The 19,808-nt window shown below is 48.1% G+C and overlaps 3 protein-coding genes across 9 annotated transcripts in view; 1 reads left to right on the forward strand and 2 right to left on the reverse strand.

The window, feature by feature from the left end:
* On the reverse strand, positions 1 to 3,097 carry LOC118691774 (PHD finger protein 7-like). The gene is given in 10 exon segments (XM_054516072.1): positions 1 to 353; positions 698 to 820; positions 973 to 1,091; positions 1,238 to 1,351; positions 1,568 to 1,743; positions 1,746 to 1,938; positions 2,014 to 2,138; positions 2,423 to 2,524; positions 2,610 to 2,701; positions 3,016 to 3,097. Coding segments are annotated over 10 exon segments (1,479 nt in total).
* A 3,304-nt stretch (positions 3,098 to 6,401) lies between these two features.
* NOL8 (nucleolar protein 8) lies at positions 6,402 to 16,749 on the reverse strand. Of its 5 annotated transcripts, none has more exons than XR_008508568.1 (17): positions 16,144 to 16,572; positions 15,941 to 16,003; positions 15,076 to 15,154; positions 14,630 to 14,777; positions 13,772 to 13,840; positions 11,609 to 13,459; positions 11,209 to 11,325; positions 10,764 to 10,883; positions 10,351 to 10,435; positions 9,856 to 10,000; positions 9,267 to 9,350; positions 8,415 to 8,689; positions 8,077 to 8,203; positions 7,564 to 7,634; positions 7,212 to 7,341; positions 6,788 to 6,870; positions 6,402 to 6,477 (listed from the first exon to the last, which is right to left on the reverse strand). XR_008508568.1 is itself a non-coding variant. In XM_036390976.1 (17 exons), the coding sequence occupies exons 2-17, from the start codon at positions 16,280 to 16,282 to the stop codon at positions 6,424 to 6,426; spliced, it is 3,510 nt and encodes a 1,169-aa protein (XP_036246869.1). In that variant the 5' UTR covers positions 16,283 to 16,325; positions 16,742 to 16,749; the 3' UTR covers positions 6,402 to 6,423. The 5 variants fall into 5 exon arrangements, 3 of the variants coding, with proteins under 3 accessions (XP_036246869.1, XP_054372032.1, XP_054372033.1); XM_036390976.1 differs by lacking the exon at positions 7,212 to 7,341 and adding an exon at positions 16,742 to 16,749 and having other exon boundaries at positions 16,144 to 16,325; XR_008508567.1 differs by having other exon boundaries at positions 6,788 to 7,341.
* A 2,124-nt stretch (positions 16,750 to 18,873) lies between these two features.
* CENPP (centromere protein P) overlaps positions 18,874 to 19,808 on the forward strand; it is a 113,899-nt gene continuing 112,964 nt past the window's right edge. For 2 of the 3 annotated variants that reach the window (XM_036390750.2, XM_054515981.1), the window contains exons 1-2: positions 18,874 to 19,010; positions 19,416 to 19,573. In XM_036390750.2, the coding sequence (XP_036246643.1) occupies positions 18,874 to 19,010; positions 19,416 to 19,573 (295 nt within the window). Of the gene's footprint in view, positions 19,013 to 19,415; positions 19,574 to 19,808 lie in introns of all 3 variants that reach the window. The other variant, XM_054515980.1, reaches the window with a different exon arrangement.

A 19,808-nucleotide genomic window follows, 5' to 3' on the forward strand; every position in this document is an offset into this window, starting at 1 on the left:
TCAGCACTCGCTGCTGTCCTCCTGCTCCTGTCCTGGCGACTCCTGGACCGCACAGTTTGAGTCGAGGCCCGGCGCTGCTGGCGGGAGCGGCTGCGTCTGGGGGGCGTCCTCGATGACGTGTCCCTTCGCCTGGGCCTCTCCGTCCTTGGCCTTGTCCTGCTGCTCCTGCCACGGCCACGCCTTGGTTGGATGGGTTGATTTGTGGCCCGACCTGGGTGGCGGGAGCGGCTGTGTCCAGGGGATACCCATGCAGGTGTCCCCCTTTGCCTGGGCCTCCCAGCCCTTGGTCTTGTCCTGCTGCTCCTGTAACGCCGACTCCTCAAGGTCACAAGTCGACTTGGGGCCCGAGCTTTCTGGCGAGAGCGGCTGTGTCCAGGGGATTCCCGTGCAGTTGTCTCCCTTCGTCTGGGCCTCTCAGCCCTTGGTCTTGTCCTGCTGCTCTGGTAATGCCGACTCCTGAAGGGCACAAGTCGATTTGGGGCCCGACCTTGCTGGCCAGAGCGGCTTCGCCCACGGCCAGGCCCAGCACGTCTGGAATGGACCCTGTCCTCAGGGTCAGGGGAGCTGCTGTACATTGACCTTGATGTGCTGGGGCTGCTGCTGTCCAGCGAGGAGGATGGCAGCGCCTGCTGCCATGCTGCGTGTTGGGGCCTGCTGTGGCTGCTGGTCTCTGCAGACAGAATTTGGTGAGCCAGACCCAATGGCCTGCGGCTATGAGAGCTGGGGCTGAAGGCCTCCAAATCCGGGGAGCCATGAGAAGGCCCCAGTCCTGACTGTCTGGCCAGCCTGGGGCCATTGAGCTCTGACTCATCCCTGGAGGCTGTAAGGGCAAGCAGGAATGTCAAAGATCGCCCAGGCCCAGGCCAGGCCCGGGCAGAGCAGGGCCCCCAGCCCTCCAGCAGTGGACGCGCTCTGCCAAGCCCAGCCTGGGCACTGCCCCCAGCCCAGGGACACCGGGGCTTTGACTCCTACATGTTCCGAGCCCAGCACAGGTGTCACACTCCCATCTGTCTGTGCTGTTTCTCAGGCCAGAGCAGCGCCTGTGGGTGCCCTCGGCAGCACAGGAGGAGCACAGGAGCAATTGCCAGGGCCTGGGCAAGCAAAGAAGATTATGGCACTGAGGACAAAGCGTACCCACACAAGGTTGTCTGGCCAAGCTCTTCAACTTCTTTTCGCTTTGAGCCCTTGCCAAGATGTGGTTTCCCTGCAGAGCCCTGGGAGCAGCTTCCCAACTTACCCCTCTTCCTCTGCCTCCTCCCTGCCTCCAGGGTAAAGGCAATCCCTGGCATTGCACTGGCCATGCCTCTCTCCTAGCTCCGCGAAGGCATCGTTGTCTTCCCATGTCGGCTGTCTGATGGAGAAAGGAAGAGATGATGAATTTCTGCTGCCCTCCCCTAATGGAGATCCAGGGTGTCCCTGCTCTTTCTCCAGCGCTTTTCCAAGTTGGGCACGAAGCTGAAGCCCAGACTCACAGGAAAGGGCAGGGTCAGGGCTCCTGGGGCAGGGCCTGGCACAGCACAGCACTTGCACCCTCCTGGGCTGGTGGGCCAGGCAGAAGGACACCAACCTGAAGGGGATTCGGATCCCCAAGATGAACATTTCCACAAGGAATGCCTCACTGTCTCTGCACAGGGGGCACCTGAGGCATAAAAGACCAGCGCGCATGGCCTGTCCCTGCAGGGCAAACACAGGCAGGGTGAGCGAGGCCCTGCTGCTGCTGCTGCTGCTGCTGCTGAGCACCTGCTGTGCCCCAGGGCTGAGGGGAGGGCTCCAACCTGGATGCAGTCCCTGTGGAACCAGGCCCTTATGCATGTTGGGCACACCAGGGTTGTGAAGGTCTTTCTGTCCTCCACAGGCTCCATGCAGATGGTGCAAACGGTGTCCGGTTCTGGAGTCGCCTCCACCTCCTGCTCTGGACGGTGCTCAGGGCAGAAGGAGCTGGGGGCAAAGCAATGGGGAAAGTGAGAAATGCTGGGCATTCCCCGGGGGGGGCCACAAAGAGAGATGAGGTACCTGAATGGAGTAACGTATAAATTGACACAGCCGCCCTCCTTGGCACAGGGCAGGTGGAACCATCTGTCACACTCCGGCACAGAGCACATGATGGTTGCCCCGCTCTGGCCGCAGACGCAGCAGTACTGGAAAGAGCCAAGCAGCCCCATCAGCAGCAGCAGCAGCCTCGAGGGCTCCCCTGGCAGCCCCACGGCTCCGGGCAGGGCGCAGGATGTGGCCGCTGCTGGGTCCCAGCCCACAGAGCTGCCTGGTGGAGGAGGGAGGCTCCTGTGCCAGGGCCTCTGTGCCACAGCTGCTGGGAGCCAGACTTTGTCGCGGCTGTTGGGCCGGCCTTTCTTTCCTGCTCTCTGCGCTAAGCTCTGGCAAACCTCGCCAGGCACAAATCTCCCTGCTCTTGTCAGGCTCTCACCATCTGTGCCGCCCGCCGGACTGCAATTAGGAGATCTCGAGGGAGAAAGCCCATGAGTCCAACGCGGTCCATCTCTTGGCGAGGTAGCAGAGTGGCGAAGAACTGCAAGCGAGGGGAGGAGCTGATGAGGAGAGGGCGGCAGGAGCTGCTCATTGCAATGGTGGAGGGAGCGCCCGGAGCCACTCACCATGCAGAACACGTGAGCACAGAGCCCACCCTTCTCCAGTTTCTCACCGCACATGTCCGGGTCAGCCTCGGCACGGCGACACAGCATGCAGGCTGCAGGGGACAGAGCCAGTGGCAGTGGGCATGAGCAGCTCTGCGGGGCTCTGAGCCTGCAGCAGCATCGGCCCCAAGGCTGCTCTGTCCCTGCCTGGCTGATGGGCAGGGCTGGAGGCCTTGCAGAGCAGTGGCCATTGTGGGCACGGCTGTCCCAGGAGCTGCCCCCTGGCCCATCTGGGCCCAACTTGGGCAGGAAGGAGGCTCCCAGCCCCAGCATGGCTGAGCAGCTCCTGCCTCTGCTCTGGTCCCCACACTGCCTGCTGCCACAAGAGCCCCTGGGCCAGGCTGTCAGAGGGCTGCTTTGCCCTCACCTGGCTCCCTGGCACCAGGGCTCTCCTGCTCGCTGTCAGACATGGCCGGTGTCTGTGCTGCGTCCCTGTCCTCGAGTGACATGGTCGCTTTGAGGTGTTGGTGCTCTCTCTCTATGGGAGAAAGAAGAGTGGGGGGGAGTTTGCAGAACAGGCCCTGTGCCACGAGGCTCTACTCCCTGCTCAGCCCTGAGTGAGCCCTGCTGCTGTCCGCCTTCTCCTCCCGTCGCTGCGGTGAGGAACACCACAGTGTCCTCTGGTTGTTCCTCTGCTGATTCTGGGAAGGGAGAGGCAGGTGAGCCTGCAGCACAGGCCCAGAGCCCCGAGGTGTGGGGCCCCTCTGGTCCCTGGGCAGCCGCATCCCTGCCCTACCTTCTCCTCCCGTTGTCAGGTCGCACTGACACTCGGCCTGAGCCCAGCGTTGCCTTTTGGGGCCTTGGTGGCACAGGTCACAATGGCCACTCTGACATCAGCACCGTGTACCCAAAATTGGGGCAGCCATGGCCTCAAGTCCCTGGCATCCACTTGTGGCGGCCCCCTCGGGCACCGAGGTTCTGAGATGGGTCCGAGCATTTGCTCAGGGTGGAACCAGGGCCAGGACTCCTGCAGCAAGTGCAGGGTCAAATGCCAGGCCCTGGGGCAGCCATCGAGGGTGGTACTGCAGGCAGGAAGGTGCTGTTCAGGCACTGCCACGCCAGGGCTCCAGCCCCGGCCAAGAGAAATCTCTGCTCCTGCCCCTGGCAGCCGGTGGCCCAGAGAGCCGGTGCGGAGTCTCCTGCACGGCAGAGATTCAAACCCTGCTCTAGGTGAACTGACGTTTTCCTCAAGACCTGTCTGGAGAAAACTAAGATGAACCTGATTTGATGCTGCTGCTGATCACCGCTGGCTACAGGAGATAAACCTGGAGACCACCACAGCTGCCTCCAGACCTCTGTTATCCTGTCATCCTATGAACTAATAACTTTGACATTTCATATAAATGGAAAAATTAGTATTAAGCTCCTTAGAAACATCATCTCTTATACTGACTCAATGGAAACACAGAAAATTCACTGAGAATTTTCTGTGTACATTTGACAAGGAGAGCTTGCAACAGTTCTCAACTCAAGTCAAAGGCAGGAGGATGCTTTTCCTGCATTATAGGAACTTTGCCAGTTTGGTCCATGCTTTCCTACTAGAAAATACCTTGGAAAGAAATCAGGAAGAGACGCACAAACAATTCTTGTCAATTTTTGTCATTGATGTCTTTGTAAACATGCTCCTGGAAATCCAGATCCATGACTTCTAGAACAATCAGTGGGATCTCTGGGAAGCAGGGCAGGGGCTGACAGGCAGGGACACCCTGCACCTGCCTGATGCTGGGGCAGCAGGAGTTTGTCCATTTTCCTGTCTCCATGGGAGAGCCACCTTGGCTGGGAAACGATCCCTTCACTGGTCTAGGATGGAGGCACAGCCAGTGCAATGCCCGGGAGTGCCTTTACCCTGGAGACAGGGAGGAGGCAGAGGAAGAGGGGGAAGTTGGGAAGCTGCACCCGGGGCTCTGCAGGGCTCCCGGCCAGGGCTCGAAGCACAAGGAGCCAGAAGAGCTTGGCCGGACAATCCCGAGCTCTGGACGCTTTGTCCTCAGCACCGGGAACCCGTTTGCTTCTCCAGGCCCTGGGCACTGCTCCGGTGCTGCTCCTGCAACTTACACACAGACACACAGCTACCTGCTCTGTCTCAACCCTCTTCAGCACTGGACAGCACAACACAGTAACATGTTCTCTTCAGTACATGGTCTAATTATTAATAGTCCTGCAAAGACTCACATTCAAAGCACACACACACACAAAACCCCAAACCCTGGTACAAACCTTGCATCAACACAAAATGCATGTTGCTGTTCAGAAACACAGGGCAGCACTTTTGGCCAATGCTTTTTTCCTATTAGATCTTTCAAAGGATTTCAAAAGTCACATTGTTTGGCAACTTCTTCAAGGAACAAACTGGAGATGCTTCTGATGTTTTAAAGATTTATTGGTTTGCTTTCACTTTCCTTTTGGCATCCTTACACTTCACCTGGCATTCCAGAAAACTGTGAAAATCCAAAATAATATCAGGGGAAGTTTCTGAGTTCATTCATGTTTCTCTCCAAGACTTTCTTGACATACATACAAGGAACTGGTCCTGGAACACACACAGAAGCAGGGGTTTCCCTGACTCGACATTACAAGACACCGTTATAGACTCCAGAATACTAAAACACTTCTCTTACCTGGTAATTACAGAGCCTGAAGCTCTTCTAGAGACTTTCCCCAGTGCAATTTCATTTGGTCCCTCTCTGCTCAACTCTCGAGCCTGTCCAGGTCTCACTGAAGGGCAGCAGAGCCTTGTGGTGCCTCAGCCCCTGCTCCCGGTTCTGTCCCATCAGCAAACGCTGAGGCAGCGCTCTGTCCCTTCTGCCAGGTCACTGGGGAATAAGGCAAACAAGGCTGGCCCCAGCACGGCCCCCTGAGCTCACAGCTATCTGAGTTTGGAGCTCCCCTGGCCACTTCTCTGCCCCACTGGCCCTGAGCTGCCTCAGGAGCCTGTTAGGGGAGGCAGGGACAAAGCCTTGCTGAAGTCCCAGCTGACAACAACCACTGCTCTCCCCTCACAAACCCAGCCAGTCACTGCAGCAGAGGGGGCTGTGGGATTGGTCAAGCATGGTTTCCATTCCTGTTACTGCACAGGCTCAGAGATGGCATCCAAGAGGAGCTGTTCTGTCACCTTTCTGGGGATGGAGCTGAGGCTGATGGGCCTGCATTTTCCTGGCTCCTTCTTGGTGCCCTTTTGCAAGACTGCAGTGATGTTGGCTTTCCTCCACTGCTCGCGCCTCTCTCTGGGGCTGTCTCCTTCCCTGACCTGCTGGCAGAGCGCCCTGTGCCAGAGGCAGGAGCAGAGATTTCCCTTGGCCCCAAAAGGGAACGCTGGGCTCAGGCCAAGTGTCAGTGCGACCTGACAGCGGGAGGAGAAGGTAGGGCAGGGACGTGGCTGCCCAGGGACCAGAGGGGCCCCACACCTCAGGGCTCTGGGCTGGGGGCAGTGCCCAGGCTGGGCTTGGCAGAGGCCATCCCCTCCTGGAGGGCTGGGGGCACTGCTCTGGCCTGGCCTGGCCTGGCCCTGGGGTCCCTTGACATTCCTGCTGGCCCTTGCATCCACCAGGGATGGGCTGGAGCTCCATGGCCCCGGCCTGGCCGCACAGTCAGGACTGGAGCCTTCCCGTGGCTCCCCAGGACACAAGAGCCTCAGCCCCAGCTCCCAAACACGGCCTAACAGGGTTTGCTGATATTGATCCCTGTTAGACCTTTGAAAGGATTTTGAAAGTAACGTTGTTTGGCAACTCCTTCAAAGAAGAAAAAGAGGAAAAGTTTTTGATCTGTGAAAGAAAATTTATTGTTTTGCTCTCACTTTTCTTTTGGCATCCTTGTGCTTCTTCCTGCATTCCTGAAAATGGTGAATATACAACATAGTATTATAAGTTTTTGAATCCACTTTTTCTCTTAAATACATTCCTAACATACAGTTAAGTAGCTGCTCCTGTAACATACAGAGATGTAGTGGTTTACCTGACTGGAACACACAACGTGATGTTATACACACTGGTACTCTAAAAAACTTCTCTTCCCTCTTCATTACAAATTTAAAGCTCTTCTCGAGGTCCTGAATTCATTTTGCATGCACATTCATACCTGCAGTCCCTCCCCAGGCTCAGCTTTCACCCAGACTTACCAGGGAACAGATGTTACATACTCACCTCAAGCAATAATCTACGTCTGTCTTCCCAACCCTCTTTTTCTTCACTGAGCTCTTCTGATCTACAGAATAACTTTGGGCCTTCTGCAAAACAGAAACAACCAATTAATAGGCTTAAACGCTTGTGATTGTGCTGCTGCTTCTAACAATCATGACCAACACAGCACTAAAAGCAGAAATCAATTCTTCACCATCCTTCCTGTTCTCCTGCCCCCCACCACACCTTGGCTGCAGCAGAAATGTTCCCTACTGCGGCCTGCTGTGCTAAGAACATGGAAAGAAAGGCAGCAGCAGTTTTCCTCAACATGCTGCAATCTGAACTGCAGTGAAATTGCAGCTCTTTCATTTGAAGCTCAGCACCAGCACCCCCCATCTTCCCCCAGAACTGAGGCCTGCTGAGGCCTGAGCTCTCCATTTCAACACACCCTGTAAATCAGGCTGGAAGACTGCAGTTCACTAAAATACGCTGGCAAGGAACCAAAATGTCTAGGTAAGCTGTCATGTGAGTGATTTTTTGGTAAACTCTACAAGTCCACATTCCAATTCGGTAATTGTCTGAAAGAAAAGAAAGCCAGAAATCTGCTTGACCTCTATTTTACCAGGACTTTCTCACAGGATTCTACCACAACTTGGACCACAAATAAGGGTGGCAAATTTTGACTAGAAAATTTTGACTTTCATAACTAGGCAGCATTTTTTCCTCCTCACTGAATTCCAGGAAGGGTTTAAAAGGAAAAAAAAAAAACCACAAAAGGGGTTGAAGAAATTCTGTCATACCTCTTAGGCGTTCATCATCTTTGGAGAAGAAAAAAACTCTAGCACTTTCTGTGCGTGGTAAAGAAAGAAACCTAGACAAGGACAAAGGGATTTGAGCATCCTAAATTGTACTATCAAATTCCATGAACATGACTTCAAACTGGAGTGCTTCAGAGAAATGGTATCCATTGAAAAGCTTTATTCCCTAGGAACCCCAAATAGAGCTTTTTATTTTACAAAACCCTCTTTTAAAGAGAAAACTGACTGTGTCTTTGGCTTTTAGCCAAACTCACTTTGGAGTTGGTCAAACCAAAATGACCCAGTTAATTTCTTGTGCTCAACTCTCTCTTCCCATATTCATCTTCACATCAAATGCGCTGCTGGGAGTTTTGACTCTGTGCAGCACAAACGATTTTCCGAGATGACTTTGGTTGCTCAGAGGTGTGCAATGTCCCTTTCCCATTTCCTGAGTTAATATTCCCACAGCATCCAACTACTACAGCCAAGTAGACAACAAAGAGAAATGGAACTTGCGTTTCTTGGTCCTGTTCAATCTCTGACATCTCAGGTTCATCATCACCCTCAGAACTGCTGTCTTGGAAACGTGGATCCTCTTGCCATGTGGCTTTTACCGGCTTTATTGTTCCAAGGGCATAAGGCTCTGCAATGACAGCACCCACAGAGAAAAAAAGCCAAAACCAGATTATTCCTCTACTGGTCAGGAAAAATTTCTCTTTTCAAGTGAAATACTTACAGTGGAGAAGACAGATTTAGGAAGGACAGAATGTTCTCCTCCCAGATTTTCCTAGCTGTATCTTTCCTCCAGTATTTTCCACTGTGTTCTAGGGATCTTTTACACATTCTGCTGTTACCTTCTTTGATGCCCAACTCCTCTATGTCTCCAAAGAAGGAAAACTTGAAAGAACTCGACTCCTGAGCTGTGTCGTTCTCAGGCAAAGGTCCCAAATGGTCATCTGGGGCAGAGTCCTGTGCATCTTCTTTGTCCCAGGGTATTTCCTCCGTCTTTTCTGGTGTTTTCTTTGAAGATCCAAACAAGTCTTTCAAATCAGCAGCAATATCATAATAGATTTCTTCAGACACTTGAGGCAGTGTCTCACTCTCTTCTTTCTTCTTCCTTTTGGCTTTACTGAAATGAGATTGTTAAAAGATAGCAACACAGCACACGTCCTTTTCAGAGACAGCTTCCCTAAGAGCCACCTTGCTCTGAATGTCTCCCTAAGCATATCCAAGCCCATTAAGGAGTGGTTCATTATCAAGGGTAAGCAGTGGGGAAACATCACAGGTTTGAGTCTAAAGGCAGGAACAAGAGTCCTTTGTAATAAGCCACGTCCTTAATTGACTTTTCACTGAATACACGGTTACACAGAAATCAAGGTAGCACAGATTTCTTAATCTGATCAATCTTTAGTACAAATTTCTTAAGCTTTTCCCACAGACCTGCAAATCTTCAAGTCCCTGAATTGATCTTTCTGACCTTCAGTGAGGACAGAAAATGGCATCTAGAAAACAGATGGACTAGAAAGGAAAGATGACACTACATGTTGGTTTTAGTAGTCAGAGTTCCTATTATATCTTGATTTTAGCCACCGGAGAGAGAACTAAATTAGAATCAGATCGATCTGGATGGTTTCAAACTCAGTCTGTTGCTATAACCATCTTTGCATGGGAGGAAACACAACTTAGTTACCGAGCTGTAATACTACCTCTCCTTTTCTGTAGCACTTGGTTTCCTTTCAAAAACTGCATGGTCCTCTCTTGTTGGATCATAACGGAGGGCATTTATATCTCTGTAAAAATAGAAAGAAAAATAAACACCAGTGTACAATCTAAATGCTAAAATGAAAGCTACCTCAAAATTTTACAGTCAGAGCAAGATTCAGATTAGTTCCTTTACCAAACAAGGTCTAAATCGATCCAAAATGTAACTGGCAGTTAGAAAGCACCCTCTAGTCACTGTCTGGGTCAGGAAACATATAAGGAGAAGTGGATTTAATCAAATTGTGATGTTTCTGATAAAACACAGCCCTCACTTGTATGTTATGCAGTGAGGACCTGCACTTGATCATCTCTTGAGGAGCTACATAAACACAGCTAATCCATATAGATGTGGATATATTTCTTCTAGTACCAAGCACTGCATAAATTCAAATAGTCTAGTGGAGTAAAAAACCCAAACCAACACACAAGAACCCTTTATGCCCATCTTCCAAAATTCAAAGATTTCAGGGTCTTTCAGCCTCCTTCCTAAGCCTTCCTAAACCTCCTTCTTTACTGATAGCAGATAATTCATACTTGAATTTCTTCACACTTGTGGCTGTTTTATTTGGCTTGGGCTGCTCCAGGTTGATATTCAGGAGGCTTCCCAGTATTTGCAGATTTTTCTTTTTCTCTGCAGCAAGCTCCTCTTCTTCATCTGCCTTTACACTGTTTGTCTCTGCTAAGAGAAAAAGAAATACATTCTATTTACTCTGCTAAGCCTGTAATGTGGGATGTATAACATTTACTATAGCTCTAGTAGAGCTCACATCTATGAACACATCACTTCCTTTTATCTTGAAGCTACTTGAAGGTTTTCTACCTTGCACTGTAGAAAACCTTTCATTAGAAATGTCACAAGCATCTATTTCATGGCAAAGTCAGAACATTTATTTAACCCGTTCCCTGATTGCATCACACAACTGTGCAACCCTGCCACTGACAGACGCTCTACACCAGATGCAGTAAAGCAAGAAAGGCTGCTGGAAGGCTCTGTGGCCAGCAGTAACCAGGAAATGTGATCAGCCTTACCTTCTTCCTCACTGTCACTCTCAAGGAATCGAGCATCCATGCGGAACCTTTCATCGGTGCCAAAGCGAGATTGCAGCTGCAGGAGCTGAACAAATGAAACAGATGCTATTAAGCACTGGAGAAGAAAATCATAATTCAGTAACTTTTTTTCTTTTTTACTAGAACAATGGCAACATACTCTTTATGTTTAGCTTTTGATGCCTTTTTCAGTAATTTCTTTGTATATGAAGATGGCAGTGTCAGAGAAACTCCTCCCACTCCCCACCACACATTATGTCGTTCCTTTACGGGAATTCTGTTTCAAGTTCATAAAAATCATATTCAGCAAGAATGAAAAGACACAAATTATGTTCTTTTGAAGTGTGCTATGGAGACTTAGAGGAAAACTAAATTACAGTAATGGCTTCACTCACTTTTTCACCAGCTTTGCCTTCAAACTGGGGCTTAATTTTGAATCGCTCATCATCCGTATCCTCTTCCTCATCCTCACTGCTCTCAAACAGTCTGCCCGAAGGTTTGGGAGCCAACTTATCCTTTGTTACACAAACAGAAAAGAGAAAAGCAGCTGTTCACATAAATGACACAATGTAAATCAGTACCAACTTTGTTCATGTGCTCTCCAGTTTAGCTGAAAAAGCAGATTTCTTGCACAACCAGCTCCCTTCCTGATCCATATGCTTCAAATCTTACCTGTCCACACACCTTGTGCAATTCTGCTTTACAGGTATGACTATTCAGTTTTATCATAGCCAAAATACCCATGCAAAGGAAAACTCAGGTGTTACAATATGAGATAGTTTGGTATAAAAATTCAACTTTCTGATTACATCATACTGATTTTTTCCCAGTAACACTTACTTCTCCATGCCCATTTCCCAAACTTCCATCCTTTTTCAACATCTCATCCACTTCAGCTTCATCTTCCACATCAGAATCAAATATGATGTGTTTGTGCTGTCCTGCTGGCTGCCTGTCCTAGGAAGGAGTGAACTGTCAAGTCAAACACATCAAATACCTGCTGTGCTCTGACACAATTATCTTAAAGATGCTTTCATGACACAAAAACAGGAACCCAGTATTCCTCTTGCAACTCTACAGGTATTGCAGGGAGGGGGTATGCAGCATTTTGTATACTCTGAAAAGAAAACTGGCATTGTCATTAGAAATTCCAGATTATGATTTTAAAACATCTTATCCCACATGTACTAATTACCCTCTTCCTTGTATTGTGTACTATTCAGGTAGAAGATGTAATTACCAGATTTGAAAGAGCTCCTTGAATGAGTTTCTTCTGTAATTCCCTCTCTCTGTGTCTCTCCTCCAGAGCTGCCAGCCTCCTCTGGTTGTCCTGCAGCTGTTTCTCTATTGTACTGGGCTCCTTTGAGGCAGCAGCTCGAAGACAAATCTCCTTATCTTCCCGAGGGCTGGTGTTCTCATTCCCACCTTTATTACCTTCACATTCTGGGGTTTTTTTGCTTGTATTCCTCTTTAATGTTTTGGAAAGCAGTTTTGGCCTCTTCAGCTGCTGTTTAAGGTGCTCCTGGGCCCCTGCGGCATCACTGTCCATGTCACTGCTCCCATCACCATGATCAGTACTGGCAGCAGCAGCTCTGTGCTCTGAACTTTGGTCTTGCAGAGAACTCACACCTTTGTTCTTCCCTTGCAAATGAGGCCTGGAACCAGGCTGAAGTCTCTGACCTGCTGAGGAGGCAGCAGCTGACAGTTCCTCATGCTGTTCAAAAGGCACTTTGTGTCTCTTTTTGCTGCTGACTTCAAGTGAACACAAGGGATGGTCCTTTGGCTGCTTTTTAGATGACTTCTCCCCAAAATGAGATGTACAAGCTTCAACTCCCAAACTTTCTACAGACTTCTTCTTTAAGCAAGTGCTGTCCTTACTTGACTCTTTTACACAAAGGGACCCTATTCCTCTGAAGGGCTGATATTTCAAACATGAATTATTCTGTCCCTTGGAGCTTTCCTTAACAGCATCCTCCTCCCCTGCTAAAATATCAGCCAGCACATCTTCAGGACAGATGGGGCTTTTTTTAACTGCAGGGTGAAATTTACAAAGTTTTGGTTTATTTCCAGTATTACCCTTGGGATTATCTTCAGCACTGGACTGACAAGGAGTCTGTTCACTGCCTGACCCCTCTGCAGGTGTCCCAGTGTTTTCTGTGGCCAGTGCTTTTAAGTCATCCAAGGTAAAGTCTAGGCGGTAACAGTTCTGCATCATGGACTCATAATCAGAGCTGGTTTCAGACTCTGAACAAGAGCTGTCACTATCCCATGTCTCTGCTGTACTGCTGGCTGCTGTACTCTGCAGGGCAGCAATTTTGGATTTTTTGCTTTTCCCTTTTCTTTCAATGTGTTCTCCTTTTAAACTGCGAGGTTTCAGTGAGGAGCTATTTACCAAACCACTTTTTTTTTTAGCTAATATTTCTTTATTTTTCATCCTCTCCTGTTTCAAGTCTTCTGGAGTTTTACTTTCAGCAATGATTTCATCTGTATCTGCTGAATCATAACCATTATCACATTCCATAGCCTCTTTCTCTTTGTTACTTCCTTTGATAACTTTCTTCATGGCATCTGAATTGCTTAAGGACCAGTGGCTACTGTATTTTAATTCAAAATTATCCCCAACAATTTCCAGGTGCTCACTTTCAGTCTCAACATTTTCAGCTTTCTGTCTTTCTGCCTCTTTCTTTACCATTGCTCTGATCTCCTCTTCAGAATCAACGTCACTATCAGAAACACTGCTATTATTTTTGGCTGTAACTCCATTAGCATTTTTAGGTATTTTCCCATCCAATCTCCTTGCTGGAGGCAATTCCAACTCCTCAGCAGGTTTGGGTTTTGATCTTTGGCCGAGCTGGGGTGAGTCTGTGTGTTTGGGACGTGAAGGGCGCCCAGAGGGCAGAGCTGCTCCATCCAGGGGCTGCCTCCGTTTCTGCGGAGCTTTCCCGGTGCCAGGGGATTCCCCTCTCCTCTTCCTGCTGCCGTCCCCCCCTGGCAGGCTCCAGGTGAGCTGGGCCACAGGGGCTGCAGGTGCCAGCTCTGCCTCCAGCTTCCTCAGGTTGTGGCAGTACTTGGAGGGGTCGTACTTCACCACGTTAGAATGAGTTAAGGATTTGAAAGGTCCCAGTTCTTTCAGCAGACTCGGGGCTTTATGAAGAGGCTGAATTCTGCAGGGAAGGACAGCAAAGAATCTTTTCTCATGCTATGACCACAAGCCTTTAAGCAACTGAGTGCAGTGTAAAACAACTGCTCAAGTCACACAAACTTACTGCAGGGTTTACTTGGGGGATTCAGTAAATTAAGCCTGACAGAGGAGTAAAATTTAGGACTGTCAAGCAACTGTTTTCCTATATGACAAAAGAAAGAAGGGAATTGTGTTCAAGGGCAAACAATCAGAAAAGGATATTTTATTTTTTTGTTGATTCCTGAGGTGCAGGATAGGCAAGACTCTGCCAAATTTTCCAACAACCCATTTCTGAAAGAAAAGAAAAATACTCAAGTGTTAAAAAAAGAGAGTAGAAGTAACTCTGGAATAAAACAAATTTTTATTCTTGAATAACAAAAACACTAATAAAGAACCACATGTGATTAATTATTTTTTCTCTATTCTCTCTCATGAACCCTACCACACAACTTGGCCAGCCTCCTCAAAAACAAAACAAACCAAAGCCAACCAAATAAAAATTTCTAAAACCTACAAATAAAGAGTGATAATAAAGAAATAAATTTCTTTACAAGTGCTGTTTTTAGCACGGGGTTTCTGGTTTATGAATCAACACTGGTACCTACAAAGACAGGATCACTATTATTTTGCTCTTTTCCCCCTTTTCACAAAAAATATTTTAAAAACCACTCTGTGCTTAGCAAACAGTTTTGAAAATTTTATAGTAAATATAAATTTTGCTGCCTAAATTTGCATGGGCAGACCCTGATCCTGTGCTGAAGCCCAACCCACCCACCAAAAGTTGTGTGGTGCATGGAAATAATTCCCTTTACAAGCTTTTAAGGGTGACACAAGCACATTCCCAGTATCAGTGAGGAACAGTGGACAGTATGTCCATGATCATTTCCACCCATTGCAAAGAATGACAGGAGCCCTCTCCTGTCTACACACAAGGTATTTCCTCAGAGTACTTTCCACAGCTTGGACTGTCACTCTTAATAATGAAGTTTCTTTACATAAATAATAAATCTGGCATGAATTTAGATGCAATGAGCTTGCTTTTTGTTGTTTTATTTCTCTTATACATCTACCCCACCATACCTTATGGTCTGGCACCTCTGTACCTGGTACTGCTCTCATGTGGAAATCCACAACTCCCTTATTTTTCAGTGATTCCAACAGACACATTTGGTCATTTCTCTGTGGTTTTTCTTTCTGCAGCTTTGCTTCCTCCCTCTCCGTGGCCAGCCTGTACCAGAAAGCATATCACCCATGGAAAAAGGTGCAGAATTGGAGCTGGCAGTGATCCCCTCCCAAAGAACAGCAGCCACTGGGACTTCCCCCACTCAGGGGATGAACCCCATCACCCCTGAGGGAACAGTGATGCAAAACCTGTTACAGCATCAAAGGTAAAGCAACAGCCCAGAGAATCTATCAAAACTGAAACAATAAGAGAGTACAAAATCAAAGTACAGCCACAACATTATCAGATAAGCAGAAAAAGGGCAGTTTTAGCAACAACATACATTTGAAAGATTGGTTTTTACCTGTGCAAAAAGCTTTCTTTGGCCAACTCAATTTGGAGTGTCCCCCCTTTCCATTTTGTTTTATTTAAAACTGACATGCCTGCAAAACAAAGATGAGAGATGAGTATTTTCTACAGAAAAAAAAAAAAGCACTCACAGAGTTCACTAGGCCTCCTTGTATGACAGCCTGAGGCTCCCCCAGCATCACCTTGTACCTGATTGTCCACTTGGGTCAGGGCTGCAGCTGAGAGGGCTAATATCCAAATCTTAAACCAGCAGGTTTACAGCCAAAACTGAAGTTCTCCCTTCAAAAGTACCTAATGCAGCATTCCCCAGAGCCAGGGGCACATTGCAGAAGGAGCTTTACATCAGCTCTTCTTCTGGCTGTCCTCTCACAGAAATCAATTTCAGTGTTTTATAGATCTGACAAAAGCACATGAGCCGTAAAAGGCTTAGAACAAACAAACAGGGTGCCCACAGCAGCTGTGGCTGCCCCAGCCCTGGAAGTGTCCCAGGCCAGGCTGGACAGGGCTTGGAGCAGCCTGGGACAGTGGAAGGAGTCCCTGCCATGGACTCATCCATCATGAGATGATCATTAAGGTCTCTTCCAAGGCAGACTATTCCCTGAGGCTCTGAAACTCACAAATCACCTCCTTCAGTCACAAGGGATCTTTTCAATCTGCTCACAGCAATTTCTGAAAACTTCAGCAAAGCAGCTTCCACAAAGCTGCAGCTTAAAGAAATTAAAATCAACGTGACAAGAAAATGAAAGAGGCTCTACCATGACCACAGCTGGATGTGACAACATGGGATGAGCTATCAGCAATGTAACTTGGCTCAAAAACATAACTAAGGGAAAAAAAAACAAAACCAAAAAAGTACTTACACTTTTTCAGATCTGCATCAGAAATGTTCACACTGATGTAAGCAAAAGTTTTCGTAGGGTTTCCTGATCAATGACAAACGTTAAGTTAATTTCATGTAGTTTCATCATTCTTTTAAAACACAACTGTCTCTAAAGCAAAAATTCTATTTCATGCTCTAAACAGAAAAGCAAATAACTTTTAAAAATTGAAAGAAAACCGTTACCCTGATCATCTTTCCTGGTAATAATCTCTGCCTCCAAAACACGCCCAAAATTGCCAAATCTTTCTTCCAGCTCAGCCTTGGAAACCGTGTGGCCAAGTCCTCCAACATAGAGACGTTTGGAAACCTGTTCCTTCTCCATGCTGCCATCCAAGGTGTCACACCAGGACACACCCTCTGTTCCTCTGCAGGGAGACAAAACAGTTCAGCGACACGCAAATTAACGTGATTAGAACAGCGAATCAGGGACAAATCAGTGCATTAAAAGCCACGAACAACCTTATGAGCAGAGTTGCAGTGGGTACCACGCTCTGTTCCAAAGCAGCGACAGCAAACCCCGTGCTGCTGCAGGAAACTGGAGTTCAGGGGTTTTTTAAAACACTGAACCACATAAATGTATGCACATACAGCATAAGAGCAGATGCACATACAGCACAGAGAATAAGGGCAAACCGCTCTTTACAATATAACCCAAGGGTTCCCTAGAGCGGGAACACGAAACACAGCCCGCAGCCCAACCCTCCCCTCCCGGGAGATATCGAGGGACCCCCAGTCCCGCCGCCCCCGGCCCGGCCTCACCGCCGCCATGTGCGAACCTTACAGCGCAATAGCTTTACCTTCCCCCCGGCAACTTTTCCCAGCCCTCGAAAAGAAGGGTTCCGCCTCCTGGTGCCGCTGGCTTCTGCTCGCCTCTGCTAGGTTCCTGTTTCCGGCCGGACAGGTGTGCTGGGAACACGGGGGCTGGCTCCTGTGGCAGCGGACGCTTTGAAAGTGACAAACCAGGAAGAAAAGCGGGGGTGTTTTCCATAACACGCGAGCAAAAATTGACGCGAACAAAGGAACAGCCGACAAAGCAAGGCTTTTTTACTTTCATTTATGATAAAGAGCTCGGGAATTATCCCCCAGCGGCTCTGCTGTTCGACAGGGAGGAGAAGGAAGGAGCGGCCGGCGGCACCCGCTGGGGCAGCAGCTGTGGTAGCGCCCGGACTCGGGAGTTGGCGCGCGGTTCGAAAAGTGCGGGGCGCGCGCGCCGGGTCTGAGCGCTGCCCTGCCCTCAGCGCCCTCAGCACCGGCTCCATCGCTCACTGCCTTCCCCTCAGAGCCCTCAGCGCCCTCAGCACCGGCTCCATCGCTCACTGCCTTCCCCTCAGAGCCCTCAGCGCCGGGTCTCAGCGCTGCCCTGCCCTCAGCACCGGCTCCATCGCTCACCGCCTTCTCCTCAGAGCCCTCAGCGCCGGGTCTCAGCGCTGCCCTGCCCTCAGCGCCGGCTCCACCGCTCACTGCCGTCCCCTCAGTGCCGGGTCTCAGCGCTGCCCTGCCCTCAGCGCCCTCAGCGTCCGCTCCCTCCGCTCCTCTCTCAGGGCCGGCTCCCAGGGCTCCGGACTGCGCTGCTCGGGCATCCGCTTCGGCCCCGGGGCACCTCTGTCACCCCCGAGCCTCGGCGCGGGTCAGCCCCGGCTCCTCGGACGAGTCGCGATTCAGCATCGCCCTGCCAGGGTCTGGAGGGTCTCTGCAGGGAAGCAGCAGGCACGGAACGCACCGGTTCGGTTCTCACAAACGCTCCAAAGAGCTTCTCAGCTCCTCCTGGGGCAGCATAAAGTCAAATACTCGGAGCTGTAAACGGGCAGGTACGTAAAAATATGAAAGATGTGATGTTAATGCGCAAATATTTATAAATATACACACGTACGATATATAAGAGGAGAACTGTTTGTAAAAGTTCTGTTTTACTTGATTCAAGAGTAGGGATTTTTTTCTAGATATAAAATATTTGAAGTCATAATTAATGTTTGGAGTCTTCTGCTGTTTAGTGAAATCCTTGAGTTTAAGTAGCTGTAAGTAGTTTATGTCTCCTGTTACTGCTGTTAAAAGAGGTATCAGCTGACATGGGGTAACATTTTGGCTGTGGTAATGTTTTTCTTTTTCACACCATACTCTTTATTGTGTCTGTGACTTTCTTCACCGTATCCAGTCCAAAAAAATCTGGCGACCATGGGATGCTTATTTAATTGCATATGCTTCCTTTACTCACTAAGCAAGTTTTTAATGCAAAGTGTGCTTTCTAAGTTGTTTTCTTATGTGTGTTATAAAGGCACCTAGGAAATAAACAAAATCCAATTTCCCCCTCATCCCCTTTGACTGAACGATGTTAGTGTGGAACTTGCATACCACATAGAGTAGGGGTGGTTTAAAACATTTTAAACACTCCACAAAGAGTAGTTTAAAGACACACAAAATTAAATGTTGGGTTTTTCCTGGTCAAAAGTATTAGCACATTAATTCTGAGCTGCATATATCTTCCACATGCTTTTGAACGTGTTGTAGCTAGGCTGAATGTCAGTTAGTATCTCTGTAGTGCTGCTCACTCTGTGGCAGATTGTGTTGGGAGCAGCTGTGCCTCGTCTGCCCAGGTGAGTCATTAGGTCAATTGGCCAAAGCTGGGTTCTGTTGTCTCTGATTGCAGTTGGTTCTTACCTGTGCAGCAGCTTGTTGTTCTATTACAGCAAATGGAAAACAGCTGAGTGCACTCCTGGATCAAATAATGACTAATTAAAAAGCTTCAGAAAGCCTTTGACTCCATTAGATCCCTGATTTAGCTTCTGTCTCTGGAGGCTGTCCAGTGCTCTGTATCTTGAAACAGTTGCCTAATGTTATATTTGTGATTTTAGAAAATTGATTGTTCCTGAGAAAAATCCTTATTTTGTTTTATGCAGTGATTCTGAGATCGGAGAAATGGATGAGGGCATTTTTCAAGCTTATGAAAAGGAAATCCAGGCACTGGAAGAGGAAATTAGGCTGCTGACAGAACAGTATGAAGATATGAGACAAGAATCCACCTTCTTTTCTGATGAGGAGATACTGAAGGCAATGTATGCTTTTTTTTTCATTTGTTAGGTTAACAGAATTTCTTTGTCAAAATTGTTTGGGCTAAGCTTTTGTCTCTATGTTAGGACTTTGTAAATGCAAACTCCATGGATAAAATAAGTAGTTTTTCTTGGATGTTTTTGCACATATCTCAAAATGGACACTTGCACCTCCAGACTTAGAATAAAAGCTGTGTCTACCTGGCAGTGGCTGGAAAGAGTTTATGTAAGTTAGAATAGGTTTATTATTTCCAGCAATGTGATCCAACTGAAACTGACTCCTTGGAAACTTGATTTGGGTCTGAAAACCATCAGATCCCATTACTAATGCCTTTTATTTAATGATATTGCTGTACTAATATTCTAGGTCTGGGTATTTTAACTTTTTTTTTTTTTTTTCTTCCATTCTAGGAAATCACTCCAAGGAGAAACTGAGGGAGAAACCAAGGAACATGAATCTCTATCAGACCTGAAAGCTCAGCTTGAAAGTCTAGAAAGAGATCTCTCATTTTTAATGGAATTTACTGGGATTCATTTCACAAGTCATTCCAAGAAAACAGTGGAAAAGAGTAAGCAGTTTTGTGCCCTTTACTGAGCATACTGGTTGCAGTTCATCTGCAAACCTCTCTTCTAATTCACTGTTAGCACAAAGACAATGCCTTTGAAATACAGTAAGATTTGGTTCATTGACAGAATAGTTTCAATATTGTCCTTTTCTTGATGGGAAAGGCACAGACTACTATTGTGCTTTGCTTAGGGGGAAAGTGGAGTTTGTTGGTGGTGTTTTTTAGTGTGTTAAACTTA

This window comes from Molothrus ater, chromosome 11 (assembly GCF_012460135.2).
Source record: "Molothrus ater isolate BHLD 08-10-18 breed brown headed cowbird chromosome 11, BPBGC_Mater_1.1, whole genome shotgun sequence".
Taxonomy (NCBI): Eukaryota; Metazoa; Chordata; class Aves; order Passeriformes; family Icteridae; genus Molothrus; species Molothrus ater.

Coding starts and splice junctions, on each gene's coding strand:
- NOL8 (XM_036390976.1), bottom strand. CDS start 16,282: ATGGAGAAGGAACAGGTTTCCAAACGTCTCTATGTTGGAGGACTTGGC. Junction 11,326..11,608: donor AAGGAGCTCTTTCAAATCTG/GTAATTACATCT, acceptor ACTCCTTCCTAG/GACAGGCAGCCAGCAGGACA. Junction 8,690..9,266: donor AGTGCTACAGAAAAGGAGAG/GTAGTATTACAG, acceptor ATCTCATTTCAG/TAAAGCCAAAAGGAAGAAGA.